This window comes from Marmota flaviventris, chromosome 5 (assembly GCF_047511675.1).
Source record: "Marmota flaviventris isolate mMarFla1 chromosome 5, mMarFla1.hap1, whole genome shotgun sequence".
NCBI lineage: Eukaryota > Metazoa > Chordata > Mammalia > Rodentia > Sciuridae > Marmota > Marmota flaviventris.
Window position 1 is genome coordinate 144,120,592 of NC_092502.1, and position 25,540 is coordinate 144,146,131.

The following is a 25,540-nucleotide window of genomic DNA, read 5'->3' on the forward strand; positions in this document are numbered from 1 at the left end:
GCTGATTCGAAATAAGCAGAGGCTTTAAAACAGCAAGTAAAATAGGAAAAGGCACATTGGGTGGTGTCAAGGTGGTTGTTTCCTTAAGTAAACGTTAGAGTGGATTCTAGCCGGTGCCCCAGTTGCCATTGCACGGGTCTCGGGAAGCCTGGGTTGCCTGGAGGAGGGTCCATTCACCGCTGCACACTGGCGGAACTTGGCAGTCTGGCAGGTCAGGCCGCCTCGGACTCAACCAAGTAACCCAGAGGATTTACAGGGCGCCCAGGACTTCCCGGATGCTGGGACCAAGTTCCGCCCCGCCGTCATTCGCTACGGTGGCCGGAACGGTCCTTGACTAGTCTTCAGAAAAGCAGAGGATCCGAAGAGCGCATGTGCGTGGTGCACTTGGCGGCTCTCAAGCTTCTAGCTCTGGGAGGGACGGAAGTACTATTTAGAGTTTTCAGGTCATTTTACAGCCGCGCCTTGATTTCCTAGAATTGCTCTGTCACTCAACAAGCTTTTCCATTGGTGCAAACAAGAGAGGGCCCGCCTCCCCTCGTTGTCAATTGGCTGTCCGTTCTGCCGGCAGGCTGAGGGCGGGGTTTGGGCGCCTTCAGATTGCATCAGCTGGTGCTTTCAGGGCCACGAGGTGCCAACGCTGGAGACCCCAAGGTCCCGGTCCACGTCTGCCCCGCCTGCTTTCTCCTCCAGACCGTCGCTTTCGGGTTCTGTTGCCTCCTCGTGGTTCTTTGATGTCTGAGGAGGCCAGGGGCCCTTCAGGGAAGATGGGCAGCGAAGAGAAGCCGGTGAGTTGTCTGAAAGGGGCGGGGAGGCCGGGCTGGGGTTTTCGGTGTCCTTGCTGCCCGGTGGGCCTGGGACGCCTAGCAGGAAGCGGCCGTCGAGCCGGCGGGGGGCGTTAGAACCCAGGAGCGAGGTCGAGTAACTTCAGCAGGAATCGTCCATACTTACAGCAGGGTGGGACCGCGCTGTGCACCTCCAGGGCCATCCTCATTCTTGCGGATGAGAAAACAAGAATTTGAGGGAGTGACTTATTCAGAGCCACACATCGAATTAGCAGCCCAGATTTAGAATCTAGGACTCAGGACTCCCAGATTTGCGTTTCCCCCCAGCTTTAGGCGGGAAGAACATTGCACAACCTTTCTATGACCCCTTGAAGGTAAGGGGCGCTAGTTTAGGGAGGGAAAGCTGAGTCCCCGAAATTTGATCCAACTTGTCCACGTTTGGTTGATGGTTTAAAGAAAATGATGGAAACCGGATGATTCCATCTAACAAACTTGCTAGGACTTGCACCGTTCCTTTTGCCAGGGCTGATCACTTTACCTTTAAGCCCCGTTCCGCTTCAGTGTCATCCACTTCTTAGGAACATCTCCCAACTCACTTTCACACTGTCAGGTCATATTTTTATGATCATCAAGCAGGGCAATGCAGGTTATAAGATGAATTGGGCCAAATCCTTCTTTTGAAGGCCTCAAACAGCCTGTTGTGTAAACAGGAAAACAGTCAATAGTGCGGTGCAGTCAGTCCACCGTATGGGATTTCTGAGGAAGCACTTAACTTGGTTTGGCAAACTCTCTTGGTTTTGAGTGTGGAATAAAGTGTTCATCCGGTAAATCAGGGAGTGTTTCCAGGAAAAGGTGAAGATGGACAGAGGATGAATTGTGACTGCAGGATAGCTTGTAAGAGAAAAACCAAGAAAGAGGTACAGAAGAATATTTGTATCCTCCATACAAAGTATTTCCTGTGGGTTGCATTTGTAAAAACCACTCAGGCGTGTGGGTAGAAGGTGCACTGGAAAGAGGTGAGGCTGTTTGAAGGATGGTGTTGCACTAGCCCAGGTGAGAAGTGGTAAGGTCTAGTAAGAGAGCTTCCACTCCACTCTGACAGGACAAATCACTTAAAAGTCACAATTTTCTGTGTTGTTCCTTCAGGGAATGAAAAGGGAGAAAACGCATATGTGCATATTCTAGACTGTAAATTTAAGATGATAAATTGTCTATACAAAATGTTTTCAATCTGTTTATTTTTTCACTTAAAAATGGCATCTTTATTGTTTATTGACTTGTTTACTGTTTTTGTTTAATAATATGTGGTCAGCAGCTTTCCATATCCATGAACATCCCCCATACCATTCTTAATTATAAGTGATATATGGCTAACAAATATAATTTTTCCCCTCACTGTACCACTGAACTGCACTCCAACCCCCTTCTAAACAATTATTACACAAGAGCTAATATTTATTGAGTACTAACTATGGTCCTGGCACTGTGTTACCTGTGTTATCTCCTTTAGCCCTCATAACAACTCCATGACCTGGGTTCTTTTTTTGTCCCAATCATGCAAATGAGGATACAGGAATAGAAACAGTAAATAATTTTCTCAAAAATAATATGTAGCCATTTCTTGTAAGCCTCCTTCTCATTATCTTCTTGGAAATGAGTCTTGGATAGATACTTCACCAAATTATTGAAATTCCACATACTTGTCTTAGCTGTCAGTCTCTGGGATTGAATTTACTTAAACAACACACTTTGTATACTTTTCTTTCAAGGCCTAAACATAGCTGAGGAAGGTAATTCTGTAGCTTCCTTTATTGCCAAGTTCTCTGTTCTGATTTTGGGGTTGAAATTCATTACCTTTTCTGTTTTAAACCTGCAAATACATCTGCAATTAGTTAACTAATTACATCAATTCTGTGGTATAGTGAAGACATATGGGGAGTCCTACAAATCTTTGTTACTACTACTTCACTTGATTAGATAGATTTAAATTATGTTATTTATCTATTGAATGTGAATGGACCTTAAAAGGACTGGGGCTGTAGCTCAGTGGCAGAGTACTTGCCTACTGTGTGTGAGGGTTTGATCCTGAGCACCACATAAAAATAAACAAGTAAAATAAAGGCATGCTGTCCAACTACAAAAAAAAAAAAAAAACCTTAAAATAAACAAAGTATATTAAATCCATATCCCTGGAGTGGGGGAAGTTTTAGCTCAACATAAAATTAGGAGATATTTTTTAAAAATTCAGATTTTTTTCTAAATTGAATAAGCAATGTGTTATGTAATATTAACTGAAATGTCATAGTTGATAAGTGGACAAATAAACAGTAGAGACTTGGAGTGTAGCTCAGAGGTGAAGCCCATTGCAAGAACCTGGGTTTAATCCCCAGCACCAAAAAAGAAAAAAGTGAGAGAAAAATCCAGAACAAACAAAACCCAGGAATATTATATAGTAATAACAAGGAGCAAAGTAGTAATACAGGTTCCAACATTATAATCTTAATGATTATGTTAATTGAAAGAAGCCAGTCACAAAAGATCCCATATTGTATAATTCCAATTATATAAAGTACCCAGAAGAGGAAAATCCACAGAGATTAAAAAAAAAAAATGGGGACTGGACATAAACCTCAATGGAGATAGAGTATATAAGGCTTTGAGTTTGATTTCCTGCACTGCAAAAGCAACAACAAAAAATCCTTTATAAATAGTAGTTGCCAAGAGTTAGGGGAAACAAGGAGTGACTACTACTGAGTACAGTGGGGTTTTTTGTTTGTTTGTTTTGTTGTTGTTGTTTGTTTAGGAAGAAGTCATGAAAATGCTCTAAAATTGATTGTGGTGATAGTTGCACAACTGTGAATCTAGTAAAAACTGTTGAACTGTATACTTTATATGAGTGAATTGTATGGCATATGAATTATATCTCAATAGCACTGTTAAAAAATCAAAAGCACAAATACATAAAAAAATAAAATTCTTCCTTCTCATCTCCCTTACAGGACTTTCTGATTTCACTTACTTCTAATTGAAGTTCACATTCCTCCTGGTAACTTTTTGACTCCTGGTCTGTCTTAACTTGAATTATGTCTGAAAGCAGTCCTTCTGCTTTAGTCGCCCTGGTTTAGTCATTTTTCTTTCTCTCATTTTTAATTTTAGCATTTTGACAAGCCTTTGTGCATACTTAGAACACATCGCTTCCATTCTCACAATCCAACCTATTGAAATTCTTCCCTCCTTTACAGCACCAGTGCCTACGGTGGTCCTAGCTTGTTAGACATCTAATCATAGTGTCGCTGCTATGGTCTTTTCTCTTCTGGGAGTTTCTCACACATGGATGGTGTAGTTTCTCAGGAGAGACTAAGTTTGCACCTGGTAGGGACTGGGTCTTATTTTTGCTTTTTCCACTGTGTAACAAAATAATATGAGCCTAAACATTAATACTTGAGGAAAGGATAAATATATAGCATATTCAGTCCCCACACCCCCCATCAATGCTTACTAAATAAAACTATTTAATGCAGGTCCGAAAAACCTGAATGAGAGTCATCGGAATAGTTAAAATAAATGAAATTTGAAAAATTGTGCATTAAGTAACTCCCCTCTACCCTTTTTTAAGACTTCCTTATTTTAAGTTGTTAACTTTTCTTTACCAGTAGTGAAATTTTTGAATCTTTCAGAATCAGGTTTCCTTTTTTTAAGCAGATGATAAAGTAACATTCTCAAAACTTCTGGGGACATCATAAGGGAAATGTGTCAAATTAGATTAAAATATAAAACCTTTTTTTTGTTGTTGTTGTTAGGTAGATGCTGTTGAAGAGAAGCGAAAAGAAGGAGGCAAGAAGAAGAACAAAGAAGGATCTGGAGATGGAGGTCGAGCAGAGGTAAAAGTTGTCAAAGGCTCTGCTATCAAAGGTTGGCAAGTAGCGGAACACTTTCCCAGGCTTATCTTGTATGTAAGAATTCGAATAGTTTATGTGTCATTATAAAAAGACCCTTCATTGGAAAGAAGAATTAGGAAAAATTAGTCTGAGAGGAGAAAAAGATTTGCAATTATTTATTATTGCAAAAGGAAAACATTGATTGTAAGATGATCTCATTCTGGGGTTATGAGAGAGAGAGAGAGAGAGCACAAAAGTTGGAGAGAATGAGGTTATGGTAGTTTGCCAGATTGGATGCTGGCTTTCTAATCATTTCATTAAATGAGATGTTAAGAGATGGAGACTTAGTATTTGAGTTTTCACTAAATATAACAGAAACCAAAGGAAACCTAATTCCTTGATCTCTTCACTTTTTTCATGTGGACCTACTCCTGAGGCTGTTTGTTTGTTTTGGGGTCTTTTTTGTGGTACTGGGGATTGGATCCAGGGATTCATGCATGCTAGGCCACTGCTCTTCTACTGAGCTACATCTCCCAGATCTTTTTGAAACTTTAATTTGAGATAGGGTCTCTCTAAGTTGCCCAGGCTGGCTTTGGACTTCAAATCCTCCTGCTTCAACCTCCTGAATAGCCAGGATATGAGGTGTGTGTTACCCCTTCTGGCTTTAAGACAGGACAAAATCTTTTTGATTTCTCTCAGATCTAGAGAATGCACTTTCTCTTCCCTGGGCTCAAACTAATTGGCATTTCAAAAGCCACCCCAGAACCTACCTGGTTCCTGTATGTTTTATTTTAGGAGGCAGTTAAGCTTGTCTTTCTACTTTATTTTTGAACTTGAATTGCTATAAACTATGCTTTGCTTTTTGCTTTAGTCATTGCAGCTGTTTTATTGGAGACTTTAGAAAATGACCAAAATATAGAAGCACAAAGGAATAGGATTTTTTAAAGTAGCACAATAAACTGACTTTAAAGAGCTTTTTCTACTTTTATAAGTGATCAAGTGTTGTGTTATTTAGAACCCTGCCTAACCATTTCTTCAGTTAATTGTATACTGAATTTTAAGATTTGCAAGTACATAGTAAAATGAATATTTCCTAATTCTTCTTTATACTTTCAAGTATTTGGACATGCTGTCTTGTCATTGTTTAAGAATTAGCTTAGAAATAGGAAATAAAGAGTACAATTAGAGGACATGTATGAATAGAGAATTTTAAGTGGACATGTGTCTTTATGTTTTAAATGGTCTTGGATAAAAATGTACAGTGATATGTCCAAGACCTTGTCTTCTCCTCTGTGCTCCCCTCATTTATGTACTTGTCTTATTTCTCTTCTGAGGGCAACATTCAGGTCTTATTATTCATCTCTGCAGCCCCAGAACCTATCACAGAATATGTCTGCTCAATGAATGTTGAGTAACTTAAGTTTGACATTAAGTTCTTTTGATTAGCAAGTGAGTGCCAAGTGTATACAGAGACAGACAGCAGTTAAGAAAGAGGGTCATATGGGTAGGGAGGACCAAGAAATGTGCATTGGATTGAGGGGTTCAGATTATGGTTGTACAATGATAGGCTCTGAACTATTAATTAATTCATTGTTTTCATTGTTTCTTCACTATTAAGAGGTATGAATCCCTGGTATAATTAGATGAAAATCTCCCAAAGAACAACTAAATGACTCAAGAATGGAACTGCAGTAGGAGGGAATTATAAAGATGCTAGGGCTTTGTCTGTGGGAGGAGCACTAGGGATTAATCCCAGGGGTGTTTTACCACTAAGCTACATCTAGGTCCTTTTATTTTGAGCCAGGGTCTTGCTTAGTTGCTGAGGGTCTCACTAAATTACGGAGGCTGCCTTGAACTTAGGATCCTCCTGCCTTAGCCTCCCAAATTGCTGAGATTGTAGGTATGGACCACCATGCCTGGCTCATTTCAAAAGACGAAGGTACAAAAAAGATTATTTAATGAGATGTATATTTTATATCTGGGGAAAAATAAAAGTGCTATTTTGCAATGAAACTAATTGTTTAAGAAGTTGAAAATATAAATATTTTTTAATGTTGTGACGGCTCTCTTTTTTTGCTGTGATACTTAGGTAAATGTTATTAGCCTTTGAGATAGACATAATGGATAATGAATAATCATGACCACCAGGAACCGTAATGTCTAAGCTATACAGTGAGTCTGTAGGGCCAGATTGGTTTAAGTCAATCTGTCACAGATGTATTTGCATATAAATAGCATATATTTGAATGTTGTAGCTGATTGATCTAAATACATATGAAGATAGAAAGTAAAATTGAGCCATCTCTTTGCTTTGATATACACCTATTAATCTCCATGTAAACATCATTTGAAAATGATAAATTCTGTAGGTGTTAATGGTTTGACTCTTTCATGGCCACAGATTCACTACTTGAGTGAAGTGTCAGACAATAAAGGAAGTCAAATCTTTGATCATCATGTTTTTCTTTCTTTGCCAAACTTTTTGAAACTTCACTGGCTGTTCTATATACAATATTTTGGTTAATTTTATCAATTATATAGACAGTAGTGTTGTTTTATTTTCTTTAAATATTATAGGATGGAGTGTTGTGTTCTTTTCTTTAAATACTATAGGATGGTCGTAGCTTCTTTGAACTTGATAAATTTTTCCTTAAATGGAATCCCCTAAGTCTAATAAATTTATAGTTGGTTTTGAGTGGACATACAGGCTGACCAACTGTATTGAATGTCCTCTGAACAAGATTGAAACAAAACTGAAAAGCCACTTTGTTTTTATTTCCATTATTGCTTATAGTTATAATTTAAAGATAATTTAGTTAAGACCTTGATAGCTGGGCACAGTGGTGCATGCCTGTGATCCCAGCAACTCCAGAGACTAAGGCAGGAGAATTGCAAGTTTGAGGCCAGCCTGCGCAACTTGGCAAGGCCCTAAGCAACTTAGCTTACTAAAATTAAAACAAATAAAAGGGTATGTAGAATCAGTGGAAAAGCACCCTGAGTTCAATTCCAAGTGTCAAAACCAATAAAACCAAAGGCAAAACCAAAAAAAACCTTAAGAGGACATCTTAAAACAATACTGATGCAAATAATAATATTTTGAAAAATGGTTAATAGTTGTCAATGTTTGCAGACCAGGTTTATTACGTTATTTATGTTTTTCTATTATTTAGAAGTATAAGTTATAAGAAGAGGACACTTAGTTCCTTCTTTTATTCTTATTTAGGACCAGATCAGAGTAATGCCCAGTAATTGTTGCAATCTGTTTACCATACTGATGAGTAATAATGCGTTTTGTTTTGTCTGATTATTTCATTTGTTGTCTTGCAGTTGAATCCTTGGCCTGAATATATTAACACACGTCTTGAGATGTATAATAAACTAAAAGCAGAGCATGATTCCATTCTAGCAGAAAAGGCAGAAAAAGATAGCAAGCCGATTAAAGTCACTCTACCCGATGGTAAACAGGTCAATGCAGAATCCTGGAAAACTACACCTTATCAAATTGCTTGTGGAATTAGGTAAAAGCTACAGTTCTATAGTTTCTAACCTAACCAAATTTTGTTTTATTATCTCGGCAGGTTAATATTTTTATGTTACTTTTTGGTTTTGATGTTTTTAATTTACCCTAATTGAAAAAAAAATTTTTTAAATCAAAGTGATGTGGAATTTTATAATCAAGATTCAAGGTTAATTTCTGAAGGAGTCTACTTAAATCTTTTCATATGAAGCTTGTGTTAGTCTTTCTACATTGATCATAAATGTCACAAAGCCAAGTAGACAGTGTATCACCAATTTTGACTTAAATATCTGAGTTTTTAAATTAAAAATGAAGGTAGATCTTCTCACATGTGAAAGATTGGCATTTGAAAAAAGCATACTATATTTATAAATCCAAGGAAGGACCAGACCTTATCTTAAGACTTAGTGGATTAGGAAGAAATTAGTAATTGAGAATTGCATGCATACTTTATAATAGATCAGTGTGATAGATCATAATCTAATATGGGAATCAATATTTGATCAATTTATCAGAACTTGATTAAGTTGGAAAAGCAACTTAAACCAGGTGTCAGCAAACTGGTCACAGCCTGTTTTTGTACAGCCTGAAATCTAAGAATGTTCATTTTTAAATGTTCAAAGAAAAATATAAAAAAAAAAAACTTAGAAAAAAATATGCAACAGAAATTTTGTATGCCTTTTATAGAAAAAGTTTGCCAGCCTGCCTTAAGATTTACATATTTTAAATGTATAAGACCAATGTTTTTCGGGATAGCAAGTGCTAGTTCTTAATCGTAACGTACTAGAGAAGCAGTCCTGATTGCAGAATTCTTCTAGCTTTCTATGTAGTTGTTTCATCCACAACTAACTTGACGATACTTTTTTTTCATGACTTTCCAACTCTCAATCCTCTCATTGTATTATTTATTCATATTATATTTATATATTTTTAAGTTTATTGATAATAATTATGTATTGAATTGAACCATGTTAAATTGTTGTATGAATTATCAACAATGGGCATCAATTTCATATTGAAATTTCATAGCATTAAGCCTAAGACATAAAGTAAAAAGCATTTAAACAGGTCTGGAAACCAACTCACCTGATTCTATGTAGGCCCATTATGCAACTGGTGAGTAGAAGCACTTATGCATGCCTGCCTGCCTATGAGCCATTAGCCTTCACTGGGCCGTGGACATTGCTTAGTACATTTTACAGAGTAAATGGGAGTGTTCAGTTAATTTGACAAGTACTACTACTGTACTCCAAAGGAAGTTGTGATATCAAGTTTGCTTCTGTGTGAACTCATAAAGAATTAGATGAACCATTAAAATATCAGGTTGCTCTTTGGTTTTAGAGATAATTTTGGAGCTCCAGTTGGTGTAGAGATTCCTTCTGTCACACATTGAGATTGTAACTGTGTATTAAAATTTGGGCTTGTCTTAGTCTTGAATTTTTTCTTGTACATTCAACAATGTTGTCCTCTAGATTGCATTGTGATTTATTAAGTGATCAACTGGAAAATATTATTGCTAGAACTGTAAAATTCAAAGTTGAATTACCTTAAACAATGATGGGCTTTAGCAGCTCTGGAGTTAAGTGTGATTTGCAGAGAAATTTTTATAAAATTTCAATAACTTTGTTGTTCTGTGAAAAACTATAGCATGAATATGAATTACTTACAGATTTAGATGATTAGTGGTGAATATGACAGGACTTGTTTCATATGCTTAAAAGTATTTCTTTGAAATTCTCTTTTGTTCTTTCATTGAAAAACTGAAATGATCCAGTATGGTTCATGTGTAATCTCCATTTTCTGAGTGACTATTATTTTCATCTCAGGATAACATTTGAACTATAAAATGATGGTCATTTTCTTCCCAAATAATATAGAAAATATTTATCACCTTTTTATCAGTTAGTTCTATAATCTTTTGGAAACTGTTTTACGCCATTAGAAGAAAGTATACTTCTCACTGCCAAATCCATGTTAGACTTTGTGAAATGCTTTTACTTAACTCATTTTATTGGCCCCATCTGATCTTAGCAAGAAAGAAAACATTGGATATAATCTATAGGAAAGCCAATGGGAGCATTGAAACTGAAATAGGAATTTCATGGTTTATTTTGTCATTGTTTTCTCCTGAACCCTATGTGGGGTAGTTGTGTATATTAGGTTATAACCTTTAAACAGAGCAAGGAGAGAAGCATCAACACAGGGAGCCCAACTACTTTAATGCCTGGAGGTGATAAATTTATTTGAGAGTAAGGGTATAAAGGATGCTAACTTTTCCTTTGAATGTTGCGTTTTGTCTGCTTTTGTGGAGATGCATTGATTATGATGGACTGTCATTTTGCTAACTGTGTGTTCCCCTTTGTAATTGGTCAGACCTTACTCAACTCTGCTGTGGTCATGCAGCTTTCGGAAACTCTTCAGTTACATCTTCACCTGGATCTGTACCCATTCCCTCATCTAGATAGCCATCTCCTCCTTTTCTAAGTGTCCAGACTTTTTGATCCTTCAGCCCCTTGCTGCTTTAGTCTCAGAGCCTTTCCAGAGTAGTCTGACCATGTTGTTTTATCCTCCCCATAAATCCTATGGCCTTTACACCTGGTATAATGGGAAATTTCATCATTTGATGATAGTTTTATGTTCTGTACTGTGTAGTGAGTATCTGACATTTTAAACTGTAATATACGAAGTTTTATTAAACAGTTTTTTATTTTACCTCCGTATTTGTTATAAATGCTGATATCACCTTATGTGTTTGTAGAATTTATTCTGAGGTTAGCATTGCCTCTTAAAGAAATGATCTAGTACACAATTTAAGCAGAAAAGTTTCTTAGTGCCTTTATTTTTTCCTTTGGAATCTAAGTTTCTTGGCTTTGTAGAAAATTTACTTGTGGAAAAGTTAAACCACTGGAAATTATTATTCTTATAAGAAGCATTAAGTGTCAAATAATGGTGTTTTGGAGCTTCAGGGTCTTCCAGTTATATTATATTCTTGGGTATATTTTGGAAATTTGTTGCTTTTCCTGTATATTTCAGAAGATACAAAATGTATAGAGTATTAATATTAATACAAATAAATTTAGTGTTTATTTTTCTCTTCTTAAATGTTGTGTGAGAAGGAATTATATTTCAGATTCTTGTGTTTTTATGTATATTTTTTCAAGTCAAGGCCTGGCTGACAACACTGTTATTGCTAAAGTGAACAAAGTTGTTTGGGACCTAGACCGCCCACTGGAGGGAGATTGTACTTTGGAGCTTCTCAAATTTGAGGATGAGGAAGCACAAGCAGTAAGTTTATATTTCAGTGTTCATTGAATTTAAGGTGAAGATATGACCATATGCCATTAAAAGGGAAATAAAGCATTTTATTTTATTGACTTATCTGTGTAGGTCAGTGGTTTTCAGGTATATCCTGGAGCCTATAGATTGTTTGTGAGACTTTTAAAATATCATTTTGGTACTTTAATCATAAATCCTGAAAACAATACTCATCCAAATGACTATCTTAAAACCACATATTGCCATTTGGTTTGAGTGTCTACATGTTAGTCCTTATGTTTTATCATTGGTTGTAGAATCAAGTTGTACCACCTTGTTTTGGGCCAGTGGTATCAACAGATGTAATGCTTTTCAAAGTAGTCCCTCACAATCCACTGTGATATCTGTGGTGATTTCTCCTTTTGCATCTCTAATTTTATTTAATTGGGTCTTCTCTCGTTTTGATATTTGGTTAAGGGCTTATAAATCCGATTTCTTTTTAAAGAACCAACTCTTTGCTTCATTGATCCTTTGTGGGGTTTTTTTTTCCTGAAGTTTATTAATTGTGGCTCAGAGCTTAATTATTATCCTTCTTTCTACTGGTTTTGGAATTGGTTTGTTCTTTTTCAAGGTCTCTTTTTCAAGAGACTCTGCAGAGAATTTATGTCATTTCATTTCTGATCTCAAAATGTTGAAAGAATGGGCCTTGAGATACATTGTTAGGTTGTTTATTTGAGGTATTTCTGATTAGCTATAAACTTTCTTCTAAAAACTGCCTCCCAGAGATTCTGGTATGTTTTATTACTATTCTCATTTGAATTTAAGAACTTTTTAATTTCCCACTTGATTGTCTTCTGTCACCCATTCATCATTCAAAAGTGTATTGTTCAATCTCTACATGTCTATATAGTTTCTGAAGGGTTTTATTGTGTTAACTTCTAATTTCATTCTATTAAGATCTGATAAGACACAAGGAATTATATCATTTTTTTTTTTTTAATTTGTTCAGAGTTGTTTTGTGGCCTGCTGACAGATGTAATTATTAAGTGATGTTCTATAGCCAGCTAAAGGCCATATTATAGCATCTGGGACATGAGGCTATGGGCAGAGTGACTCAAAAGAACCTGGGCCATTAAACTCAATCAGATAGTCTGCACTGTGAGTGGCAATTTGCTTTAGGAAACAAACTTCATCCTATTTAATGGTGCTAAATTGAATTTGTTTTAAAACAACTAAACCACAGGTTTTCTTCAGTACAAATACAGTATCATAATTAGAAGCCTTTTAATTTTGGCTGTGGATAGAATCACACTGTACTTTATAGATATTTAAATTTGTTTTTATGTTTCAGGATATTTTATAGTAAACTGTATCTGTCTCTTTCTATGTATTAACAATATTAATTTGCAACTTATATTCAAGATTGAAGCCATCTTATTTTTCATTAAACTTCAGGTATATTGGCATTCAAGTGCTCACATCATGGGTGAGGCCATGGAAAGAGTCTATGGTGGATGTTTATGTTATGGTCCACCAATAGAGAATGGGTTCTATTATGACATGTACCTCGAAGAGGGGTAAGTTATGTCACTGAATAAAGAAAACTAAAATCGGAATGATTGTGGGTCTATACGTTATTTTTAAAGCGTTTCCAGTGAAGGGGAAAGAAGGATATAAAGCCCATTGCTCCATAGTCATCATGTATTCCTATTGGCAATCCCTGAATATTGCAATTTATTTGAATAGATTCTTTAATAAGATCTATTCTAGACTAATGGAGGTAGGGTCCTAAAGTATGTTAGTAAGTAAGATGAAACTGGTCTTCTGGTCTCCTTTAAGCCTGGTGATAGAGGTGGGGGAAGAGGTCACTAAGGGAAAGGTCTTCATGTTGATCCAGGTATAAGCCACTGAAAATATAAAAGTGATTTATGAAAAATGCTTATTTTAAAATTCTAATATATGATTCAAGGGTCTAATTTGTTATGTTAAAATGCTTAAAGTATTCCTAAGAAACACTTTTCTAATGGTGTAAATACAATGGAATGTAGAAAGATTATATTCTCTTTTTCAGGGGTGTATCCAGCAATGATTTCTCTTCTTTGGAGACTTTGTGTAAGAAAATCATTAAAGAAAAACAAGCTTTTGAAAGATTGGAAGTTAAAAAGGAAACCTTATTGGAAATGTTTAAGGTAAATGGAACTGTAACATGGGGCCTCCACTTTTATTTCACTCACAGATATCGCTTGAATTTGTAACACTTGGGCTTAATGCTTCAAGTTGAAGCCATTTTTTGTTTAGAAGAAATGAAAAGTGTTTGTAAAACAAAATATTGGCATATTTATATTCATACATTGCTCTAATAAGATGTACTTTGAGTTCTATTTTAGCTGAAGTATTTAGATGTAAAAATTAAGTTTTGTTTTTTTAATCCTTTTTAAAATTTTTAGTACAACAAGTTCAAGTGCCGGATATTGAATGAAAAAGTAAATACTCCAACTACAACGGTCTATAGGTGAGAATATCAAATATCATGAAAAGCAACTGGTGTATATGTCAGTTTGTTAAAATTGCTTTCATTTTATTGTAGGTGTGGTCCGTTGATAGATCTCTGCCGGGGTCCTCATGTCAGACACACTGGCAAAATTAAGGCTTTAAAAATACACAAAGTAAGCAATGTAACTTTAAACACTGTGTGGGAATTGGGAATGTATTTGTCTATTATAGATATATGTTTAAACTTTTATCGATTTTTCTACCATTGTTTTCTTGGATACAATGAAGATTATTATTTTTTTTCATGCTACCTACTAACTGGGTGCTAACATCAGTTTTTTAAAAACTCACCATTCATCACTGGAGCCAACATTTTGGAATGGAGGTTTGAGGGATTCACAAGATCATGCAGTTATGGGCCATTGTGGCTCTGAAAGCTTTTGAGACTCACTGAAGGAGTTTGTGTTTTATTCCTTTGTCTAAATTAATAATTGCCAAGTGTTTCTTTTAATGTAACTAATCCTGTCAGTTTTAAATGTACTTTAAAGCATCAGAATAATTGGGTTATTTCAAAACTTTTTTGTTAGTTCATTTCCGTTTTTGCTTAATTATTTTGTGAGAGATGCCTTTGCAGTAAGAGTAATGTTCATGAAATTGTGTTTTGAACAAATATTCAAGGGTATTTTTCCCCCACTTTTTTTTATTGGTGCATCATAGTTGTACATTATGATGGAATTTGTTGCGTATTTATACATGCATGCAAAGTAATTTGGCCAGTATCACTTCCAAACACTTCCCCTTCCATCTCTGCCTCCAGAGTGGGCATATTTGAGGGGAGAAGAAAAGCCAACTTTGGGCTACAGAGTAAGTCCAGCCTCAAAGCAATGGGAGACATTTACTAGGTGTGTACATTTTATGTCATTTTTCTTGTCAAAAGGATTGCTGTGACTTTGACTCAAAGTGATTATGAGAAATAATATCCAACTCCTAAAATAAGTGAGATGTTTATATATTTAAATGTTGTATCATGGTTTATCCTTATTTTCAGAATTCTTCCACATACTGGGAAGGCAAAGCCGATATGGAGACCCTCCAGAGAATTTATGGCATTTCATTCCCTGATCCCAAAATGTTGAAAGAATGGGAGAAGTTCCAAGAGGAGGCTAAAAACCGAGATCATAGAAAAATTGGGAGGGTATGTTAAAGAACAAAGATGTCTCTAGGTTGAGTGTTCTAAAATTTTATTTAAAATTCAGCTGTATTGAGTGCTAGAAATTCCATTTTGAAGACGTGCTTTAGATTTCAGTTACCTGTCATGCCATGTCCTATCGGAATTGTGAATACTTACTGATTGTTCACATTATCTTTCTATGAAAATCCATTTTAATTACCACTTTGAGAACAATGTTGCTGACCTACATTTTTCTGTAAAAAAAAAAAAAAATGTATAACACTCTTTCATAGATCTGGGAGAACTAGTCTCACTAATTCATAAAAATATGGAAACCATCCCAGAAAAATTAATCAATTTGTTGCCTGAGGTCACCCATGGATTCTGTAGTTTTTTTTTCTTCTACCCATCATCCCTCTACCTCTGAATTTCCTCTAAACTGCAAGTTAGGTTTCATAAAAACATTTCTCTGTAAATTAGGGCTCATTGCCAGATGTCTTTGGCTATTAGATTATGAAGCTTAAGCTAGAGAGAGCATCTACTGCTTTGCTCCCTTGACTGCTGAAATGAATCCCAGCAGTAGTGGGCTCTCCCCAAAGGCTTTGGGCATTTGGTGGTGGATGAGGGAGGCAAGGAGATGAGAGTGAAAGAGTTAACCAGTTTCATCTATTATCGTCTGTTTGATCGTCACTGCCTTTTTCCCAGTTTAAGAGAAAGAGAAAAATAATGAAAAAACACCCAGACCTTAAAACTTTGAGAAATTGGAAATATAAGAACTGTAAAATTGAGAGCCCTGTTCAGTGTCACTATTGGTTACACGTGCCTGAATTGAGGACTATAGCAAGCAGGGAACAGACTTGTGCTAAGTTGTCAATTAAATTATACACCAGAAAAGTTGACTTGTTTATTTAGGATTGGCATTAATTGACATATGGAGCATCATGACCGAATTTTGAGCTGAGGAACATTGACTATGTCAAAGTTGTGTACATATATAAACAATCTTGCTTTTCTTTTACTCAGGATCAAGAACTATATTTCTTCCATGAGCTCAGCCCTGGAAGTTGCTTTTTCCTGCCCAAGGGAGCTTACATTTATAATACACTTGTGGAGTTCATCAGGGTAAATCACATTTGTTTTTGTATTCTGAAGATTTAGAACGTGAAATGATTTTGTTAAATAAGGTCTGCTGAAAGTAAAGATTTATATTTGGAAAGAAACACATAAAATGATTAAAAATAATGAAAGTTTGGAGGTCTCATCAATTGTTGAAAAATTCTAATACATGATTTTGTTCGTATACATGAGTATGTACACAGAAGCAGGTGAGCTTGAAGTTGTAACTATAGCCATTTACAGAATAGTAATGAATAACCAGGTGTACTTGCCACCCAAATTTAACATTTGCATTGGGTATATCTGTTCCAAATTTTTTGTTCAAGATGTTAAAAAAACTACAAATATAGCTAAGTAAGCAAACAAAAAATAACCCTCTTTGAGACCCCTTTTTGATCCATTTCACTCATTTTTTAGAAGAAGCTATTATTTTGGAGTTGGCGTGGATTTGTTTTGTCTGATATATATATATATATATATATATATATATATATATATATATATCCCAAATATGTGTGCCTTTGAATTATTTGTTTCTAATTTATATACATAGTTGTCATTGTGTATCAGTCTGCAATATATCTACCTCATTAATATGCTTATTCCTTTATTAATTCACACTGATGTGAATTCTGATTTTTCCATCTTACTAACAATGCTAAAATAGCATTGTTTACATAAGCATCCTTATATACCTGTGTGAAAGTTTTCTCTTTGGTATATGCCTACAGGTGGAATTCTGGGTCATGGCATATGTGTTTCTTGAACTTTATTAAAGAGAGTATAAAATTGCTGTTTAAAATTTTACTCCTTCCAGAAAGGTGAGCTTTGATTTGCCTACATGTGTGTTCTGTTTATTCTCTAACAGAGTGAATATAGGAAAAGAGGATTCCAGGAGGTAGTCACTCCAAACATCTACAATAGCCGACTCTGGATGACCTCAGGCCACTGGCAACACTACAGTGAGAACATGTTCTCCTTTGAGGTGGAGAAGGAGCAATTTGCTCTTAAACCCATGAACTGCCCAGGACACTGGTATTCAGCAGCTTAAGATTTTCATGTGCTCCAATTAGTCCTATGTTGTTTTACCTTCTTTGAAAGAATTTTTGTTAAAAACATTATGTAATAAGAATAATATTTCAGTACAACATTTTTGTTGTATTATCTGTGCAGTTAGATTCTCAGATATGTTGACACTCAGGAATAATACTGGTGTTAATAGCAGCTAACAAGGCAGAATATGAACCAAGGAGACTGAATGTGCGGTATAGCAAATACTCACAAGTTTCCCTTCTTTCTTGCCCCTTTCCCTTGCTTTCATGTTCTATCAAAACCTACTGCTAATGAATTAATGTCCTTGGAAAACTTCTCTTGCCCTAAGGCTGCTCCACTTTCTGTTCATGAAAGACAAATGAAGAACAAATATTGGGAAGACTTGTGAGAACTGTGGATACAGGTAGCTTAGTGTCCACAGCTCGTGGTAGGCAGGGCTCATAGTACAGGAGGCAGGAGAGGAAATGAGAAAGGAAACTCCATAAAGAAGTTGGTGTTTTTGTCAGCTTTTTCACCACAGTGACCAAAATGACCCGAAAAGAACAGTTTTAGAGGAGGAAAAGTTTATTTGGGGCTTACAGTTTCAGAGGTCTTTGTCCAAAAATGGCTGACTTCATTCCTTAGGGCCTGAGGTAAGACAGAACATCATAATGGAAGAGTAAGACAGAGGAAATTAGCTCAAGACACAGCACCAGAAAATAGATAGACTTCTCTCTCCAGGCACAAAATATGTGCCCCAAAGCATGTTACCCCCTCCCCCATTGACCCAGTCATACCTGTCTACAGTTACTTCTCAGTTAATCCCTATCAGGGGATTAGTGCGCTGATTAAGTTAACTCCTAACCCAATCATTTCACCTCTGAAATTTCTTACACTGTATCACATAGGAGCTTTGGGGGGATGCCTCATATCTAAGCTATAACACTGGGTTAAACATGTCAGGGAGCCAATGAGATATACTTAAGTTTTTCCAGATTCTTCACCTTCTAACAAGGAAACTGAGGCACTTTGGTACCTGACAAGAACAAGTTTAACTTTAGTTTCAGTGTTTCAAATGGTTTATTTCTATGTATTTTTTTTTAAGAGAGAGAGAATTTTAATATTTATTTTTCAGTTATTGGTGGGCACAACATCTTTGTTTGTATGTGGTGCTGAGGATCGAACCCCAGCCGCACGCATGCCAGGCGAGCGCGCTACCGCTTGAGCCACATCCCCAGCCCTCTATTTTTTTTTTAATATGTATTTTTTAATATGAGCCTTAAGGGCAGTTCTCATATTAACTAATGGAAATATTGAGCTCGTGTACTTTAATCCAGGCTTATGGGAATACACGTTTCATTTTCTCAGCAGTGGATAGTTGTATTTTAGTTCATGCTATTTTATTGATTCAAGTGCTTTTATTGCTGTGTGAAACATTATTTGAGAAATGTTGCTTATATGAACAATTAGAAACAAGCTTTTTTTCTTCTCTTATTTTTATAGTACTAGGGATTAAGCACAGGGATGTGCATGCTAAGCAAGAATTCCACCACTACATACATCCTGTTTTGAAACAGGATCACACTAAATTGTCCAGGCAAACTGCAAACTTTCGTTCTGCCTCAGCCTCTTAAGTAGCTGAGATTGCAGGAACATGCCACTATGCCCAGCTAGATCAGTGACTTTTTGACAGCACTTCATGTAATTAAATATATTAGAGAAGCAGTTTTATTCACATGGAATAAACAATCAATTTTACTTTCTTCTTTAGCCTCATGTTTGATCATCGTCCAAGATCCTGGCGAGAGCTGCCTCTGCGGGTAGCTGATTTTGGGGTACTTCATAGGAACGAGCTATCAGGAGCACTCACAGGACTCACCCGGGTACGAAGATTCCAACAGGATGATGCACACATATTCTGTGCCATGGAGCAGGTAGGCAACCTTGTGGGATAAAAATACTTTGAAAGAAGTGTCAGGAAAGCAAAGGAAAATAACTAAATAACTACTATTTTCTTTCTTCTCTCTCTCTCTCTCTCTCTCTTTTTTTTTTTTGTTAATTTGAAGATTGAGGATGAAATAAAAGGTTGTTTGGATTTTCTGCGTACAGTATATAATGTATTTGGATTTTCTTTTAAATTGAACCTTTCTACTCGCCCAGAAAAATTCCTTGGAGATATTGAAGTTTGGAATCAAGCTGAGAAGGTCGGTGGTGTTTTTTAAGTGTGCTCGCATACCATTTGGCTGAAATTGGCTTGTTCTATACTGAAAGAAAGCCTTTATAAATGGATAAAAGAAAAGGAAATTAGAAATGGTTCCTCTATTTGAGTAAACCTTTTTTTCTGTATGATTTTAAAGTATTTTAGAGTTGCTTGAATGTTTATTTTCAGTTATTAAGCTGAATGCTTTAAAAGGAGGTATGAGTGTATATTGAGGTGTACAAACTTATAAAACAGGGAATTTTATTTCCAGTCTCAGATTAGAAGAAGGAAAGTGTCAGATGAACAAAAATGCAAATCATTTTGCTTTATCCTCAGCAACTTGAAAACAGCCTGAATGAATTTGGTGAAAAGTGGGAGTTAAATCCTGGTGATGGAGCTTTCTATGGTCCAAAGGTAAGTACCAAAGTTTATTAGAATAATGTAGTTTTCTTTTCTGAAAGAAGACAGTTTGCTGTTAAGTAGTTTGAATAAAAAGAAAAAGGAAAATCAGCACTAATCCAGAGATTGAGCTCAGCTTTAATATCTGTACCATCTAAATAATAACCTAGTTTTTGCTTTGCAGATTGACATACAGATAAAAGATGCAATTGGTCGCTACCACCAGTGTGCAACAATTCAGCTAGATTTTCAGTTGCCCATCAGATTTAATCTTACTTTTGTAAGGTAAGTTTCTAGTATCTGCTCTGAATAGTCTTCTCCAGGGACCTACAAGGAGAAGTATATATAAAAAAGCAAAATAAATTCTTTTTCTTTATAGCCATGATGGTGATGACAAAAAAAGGCCAGTGATTATTCATCGAGCCATCTTGGGGTCAGTGGAAAGAATGATTGCTATCCTCACTGAAAACTATGGGGGCAAATGGTAATTTTTGTCTGTTTTCTTTTGTTTTTGCTAATTAATGTAAATTGCCTAGAAATAATCTACTTTTCAGTATAGGTATGAAATGGGAAGGGAGAATGATTTGTTTGATCATTTGTAGTATAATGACAAGTGTTCACTAAAAGTAAGAAATTATAATCATAACTCAAACTTTTTATCATGAAGAATATTTGTTAGGTCTGGAGGTATAGTACCTCGGTGGAAAATCTCCAGTTCAAATCCCACCATAAAAAAACAACAACAACAACAAAAACCTTGTTATTAGTATTTATTTTTCAGAATTTGATATGTTTAAATGTTTCTAATTAGCAGTTATTCAGTAAAAAGCACACATAGGGATTAGGGATAGAGCTCAGTGGTAGAAAACTTGTCTCATGCTCAAGGACTGGGTTTGATTCACTGGCACTTAGAGGAAGAAAAGGAGCAGTGGCAGCATACAGAATTTGGTCTTAATTGTTTTTTGAGTAATGTAACTTTGTTTGGGATTTATATGGTTTTACTTTTTTGCCTGAGTAAACAGAGGCTTTTGGCTTACCTTATTCAGCTTTGTAGATCAGAGTAAGCATGTGTTTTTAACATCTTTTAGAAACCAAACAGTTTTTAATTAAAAATTATTATGCATGCTAAATGGAACAATGTGTTATGACTCCTTACTATGAGGGATTATTTTCATTGGCAAGATATGAGCACTTGACCTACATTTTATTTTATCTGGCCCACAGTGCAGTTGGAAGTAGTACAGAGTTATCAGACACCCATTTATAGGACCTGCAGAATTAGATGTCTTGATTTAAAACTTTTGTATGATGTTATAAATTGGTTTAATCTTATATATTGCTGTCATTTCAGTATAAATTAAATTTGATTAGTTCAGACATTAAGAGGAATTTTTCATACTTGTCAATGATGTAAGATAATTTCTTTTCACTTATATTTCATAAAATATGGGTAACATTTCTCCATATGACATCTAGAGAATTAAGGGGTACTCAGCCAATTTCTCTGTCAAACCTTTAGTGGATTGGGAAGAGCCTAATGGGTAGGATTTAATGCCTCTTCTAGCCTTTTAGCTGATATAAGAAGATGGCTGAAATGGAAGAATGATGGAGAAAACATGGGCCTATTTTGCAGCTGCGGGAGGATTTGATACCTGAAGTGTTCTGATGGGAGAATTGCAGATAGTTGGGTTTTGTTTTTCTTTGTTTTTTAGTGTGTATATGGGGAGAATATGTATAAATTTAAATAATACCGAAATGACTAATGCATAGGAATAAAAGAATTTATAGCATCTTACAAAAATTGTAAATCAGTACAACTAATATATACTGTATATATATGTGTGTGTATTACTATACTGTGTATTATTATATATGTGTGTGAATGTACACATATATAGTAATATACATATTTTATAAAATATATATTATATATATGAATATGTGTGTGTGCGTGTGTGTGTGTGTATATATATATATATATATATATATATAAAACTCTGCTGGGGACGGAACCCAGGGATGCTATATCATTGAGCTACATTCCCAGCCCTTTTAATTTTTTTATTTTGAGACAGGATCTTGCTAAGTTTGCTGAGGCTGGCCTCAAATTGTGACCTTCTGTCTCAGTCTGCCAATTCTCTAGGATTTATAGGCATGCACCTCACTCCCAACAGCACGAAATCGTCTTTTAGCCCAGTGCCATTATCACTCCTTCTTATCAGTTATATTATGAATCCTGCAAAAGAATCTTAAATAAACTAGGGTGCTATCTATATCCCCCATGGAAAATAAGTAGTAAGATAATCTGAACAATTAATCTCTCTACAGTTATTTTAACATTTTGTTAACCCCTCTCACAGCCAGTATATGGTGCTTTGTTTTGTGATGTATTAAAGTGTGCGGCCCACTCCCTATCAGTTTTCTTTGTTATCTGCTTAACAATGCAAGTCACAGTTACAGCTTTTCCTTATTGAGTGTTCATTTTCTTTTCTCAAGTCTCCTCCCCTTAGTCTTTAGTAAAAAACTTAAAAAAGAAAAAGCCAAGTTTTTAAAGTTTTGAAAGTAGACCTTTCATATTTCAAGAAGACATACTAAAGAGTAGACTATTAGAAATATGCCATCCTTGTATAGTGAAATGTGCTGAAATCCACATTAAATATTTTTATTTTCTTCTTCTTCTTCAAGGCCTTTCTGGCTATCTCCTCGCCAGGTAATGGTAGTTCCAGTGGGGCCAACATGTGATGAATACGCTCAACAGGTAATCCTTAAGTATGACTTCTCTTTAAATTTGTTAAGCTTTTCAGATCTCATAAGCCGTGTACTTTTTTTTTTAAGTTGGTGCATTATAGTTCTTTATAATAGTGGGATTCATTATTCCATATTTTTATGTGCACATAGTTTTATCAACCTTATTCAGTACCCAGTACCTTCCTTTCCCTGCCTTCTTTCTTCTCCATGATCCTCTTGCTCTAATCTCCCTTCTATCACTATTATTATTGTTATTATTATTATTTTAATAATGCATTATGATTTTATGGTATTTATGTGGGATATTGTAATTCTGTGTGTGTGTGTGTGTGTGTGTGTGTGTGTGTAGGATTCATTGTGGCATTTTCTGCATGGACATAGCATAATTTGGTAGGTTTTGTTCCACAGTATTTCCTCATGCCCTCCCCTCCTCTTCCCTCTTGATCCCCTTCCTTGACTCTATTGGTCTCCCTTCTATTTTCATAATATCCCTTTTTTAATTTCTTTTTTCGTATAAGCCATAACATTCTTGGTAAATCAAGATATGAGTACAGTTTCTGTTACTTAAGGAAGATGTTGCTATTTTCCACTGTGATAAACTGAATATGTTATATCATCTCTGAATATGTTATATCATCATGAAGCTTTTCTCAGCTTCATGATCAGAAGACATTCAAGTGTTTTATGTACACTTGTGTATTTCAGTGTTTAATATTTAAAAACAAAAGTGAAATCAAGTACCTTAGCATATATAAGTTCAAAAGCAAAATACAGTTATACAGTTTAAGCTGTGTTTTGACTCAAAAAGTAATTATTTTCATTTTAATGCAAATTTTAATTATTTGAAAGTTCTTTTCAGCTTAGTGTCATTTGATGAATATGCCCCCAGTATCAAATGTATAAACAGCCATTTGTACTTCACTTAAAGATTAGAACAATCTGTTTTGCTATAGTAATAATTTCATACTAAAGAATTTCAAATGATTAACAGTTGATCAGTGAACAATACTATAACATCAAAGTCATCCTGATTCTAGATTTTCAAAATAAATTGCATTCAATTTTTTTAAAATACTTTTTTAGTCGTAGATGGACATAATACCTTTATTTGTTTATCTTTATGTAGTGCTGAGGATGGAACCCAGTGCCTCACCTGTGCTAGGCAAGTGCTCTACCACTGAGCCACAACCCCAGCTCTCACATATTATTTTCAAGAAATTAATAAAGTTACCAGTTGACACAAACCATTCAGGCAAACTGTTTTTACCCCTACACATGGTATTTTTATATGGAGGCTGTTAAATAATTTATTGCCCAGAAACTACATTAGAATCTTGACATATATTTTATGAAAGGATTTCTTTCCCTTTGTAATGTACCTTTCATGAAATTTGATTGTCTTCTGATGTTTAAGGATTTTCTAAAACATCTCAAGAGCAAAATGATTTTTTAAAATGTACACCCAAGTCGTGGTAGTATGTACTTCATTATACCTATTAGCATCCTTTTTATTTTTAATGCTTTCATGACTATCTATCTTATGTTAAATAAATTCACTTAAAGGTCCAAATAAAAAATTTCTAATTTTAGATCTGATGCAATCTGTGTTCGTTTAACAGGTACAACAACAATTCCATGATGCTAAGTTCATGGCAGACATTGATCTGGATCCAGGCTGTACCTTGAATAAGAAGATCAGAAATGCACAATTAGCACAGTATAACTTCATCCTAGGTAAGAAAGAGAATTTGCCAAACCTTTAGGAAAACCTACACAAATCTTGAGACTTAGACTTAAATGAATTGTGGTTAAACATATTTAGTTCCTTCCAGTCTTTTTTTCTTGTGGTCCTGGGGATTGAACTCACAGCTTTGTGCATGCTGGTCTCCTACTTCTGACAAATAATTCAGTACCTTCAATTGGTAACAAAGGGAAATTTTGGTATGGGGAGAAAAAGGTTTGTCTAAAATTTCTTCTCCTTCATGTCATGCTGCTTTTATCTGGTATTTTTAAGTTGACTGACTGGATTAAGGGATTCAGTCAGTGTAGAAGTTACATGTACTGCAAATTTATTGGTTTTTTTAAGTCAGTTGCCCAGCTATATACATGGTTACCTGTATGTTTTGATATGAAGTTTCAGTGTGGCTTTTGGGTGCTTGGATCATTTCTGTTCATACATTCAAATTTAATCCTTCCAAAGTCTCATGAATCTTTGTTTCTTCTCTTTTAGTTGTTGGTGAAAAAGAGAAAACCAGTGGCACTGTTAATATCCGTACAAGAGACAATAAGGTCCACGGTGAACGTACTGTTTCTGAAACCATTGAACGGCTGCAGCAACTCAAGCAATCTCGCAGCAAACAGGCAGAAGAAGAATTTTAACATAGAACTTTGTCCACACTGGCTAAGTGGAAATGGAGTCCATCTGGAACACATTAATTCACACTTAGTCTTGGTAGCTCAGCAGAGTCTGCCTAGATGATTGCAGGATCAACCTTTTTTGACCTAGATAGGTTTTTGACAATGAGTATTTGATAGAGTTAATTAAGAGACCCATTAAATTATTTTTATTCATTAAATATCTGAGCAATGGTAGAACATGAAGAATCCTTTAGTATAACATGGGAAGATTTTTTGTAAATTTAATACATTGGAAATTTTTTTTTCGGATTCAATTAAGATAAAAGAAAGCCTAGGATTGGATTATGATGTAAAAATAAAAATTATTAACAAACTTCAAGATGGCTCGTCTTTCACGTACATACACATACACCTGAAACGATTTGTATAATTCAGGCCAGGTGCAGTGGCATACATCTGTAATCTCAGCAGCTCAGGTGGCTGAGGCAGGAAAATCAAAAGTTCAAAGCCAGCCTCAGCAACTTACTAAGATCTTATCTCTAAATAAAATATTTTTAAAAGGCCTGGAGATGTAGCTCAGTGGTTGAGCAC

The 25,540-nt window shown here is 35.5% G+C and overlaps 1 protein-coding gene across 1 annotated transcript; it reads left to right on the plus strand.

Moving 5' to 3' along the window:
• Positions 1-581: 581 nt before the first annotated feature.
• Positions 582-25,328, plus strand: Tars1 (threonyl-tRNA synthetase 1). Its single transcript, XM_027936251.3, has 19 exons — positions 582-785; positions 4,583-4,663; positions 7,988-8,178; positions 11,339-11,462; positions 12,888-13,009; positions 13,504-13,621; positions 13,880-13,944; positions 14,020-14,098; positions 14,974-15,120; positions 16,120-16,218; positions 17,081-17,247; positions 19,016-19,178; positions 19,311-19,448; positions 19,781-19,858; positions 20,028-20,128; positions 20,223-20,327; positions 22,529-22,601; positions 24,211-24,325; positions 24,822-25,328. Exons 1-19 carry the CDS (start codon positions 732-734, stop codon positions 24,968-24,970), a joined length of 2,169 nt encoding a protein of 722 aa, XP_027792052.2. The 5' UTR covers positions 582-731; the 3' UTR covers positions 24,971-25,328.
• The last annotated feature ends 212 nt before the right edge of the window (positions 25,329-25,540 follow it).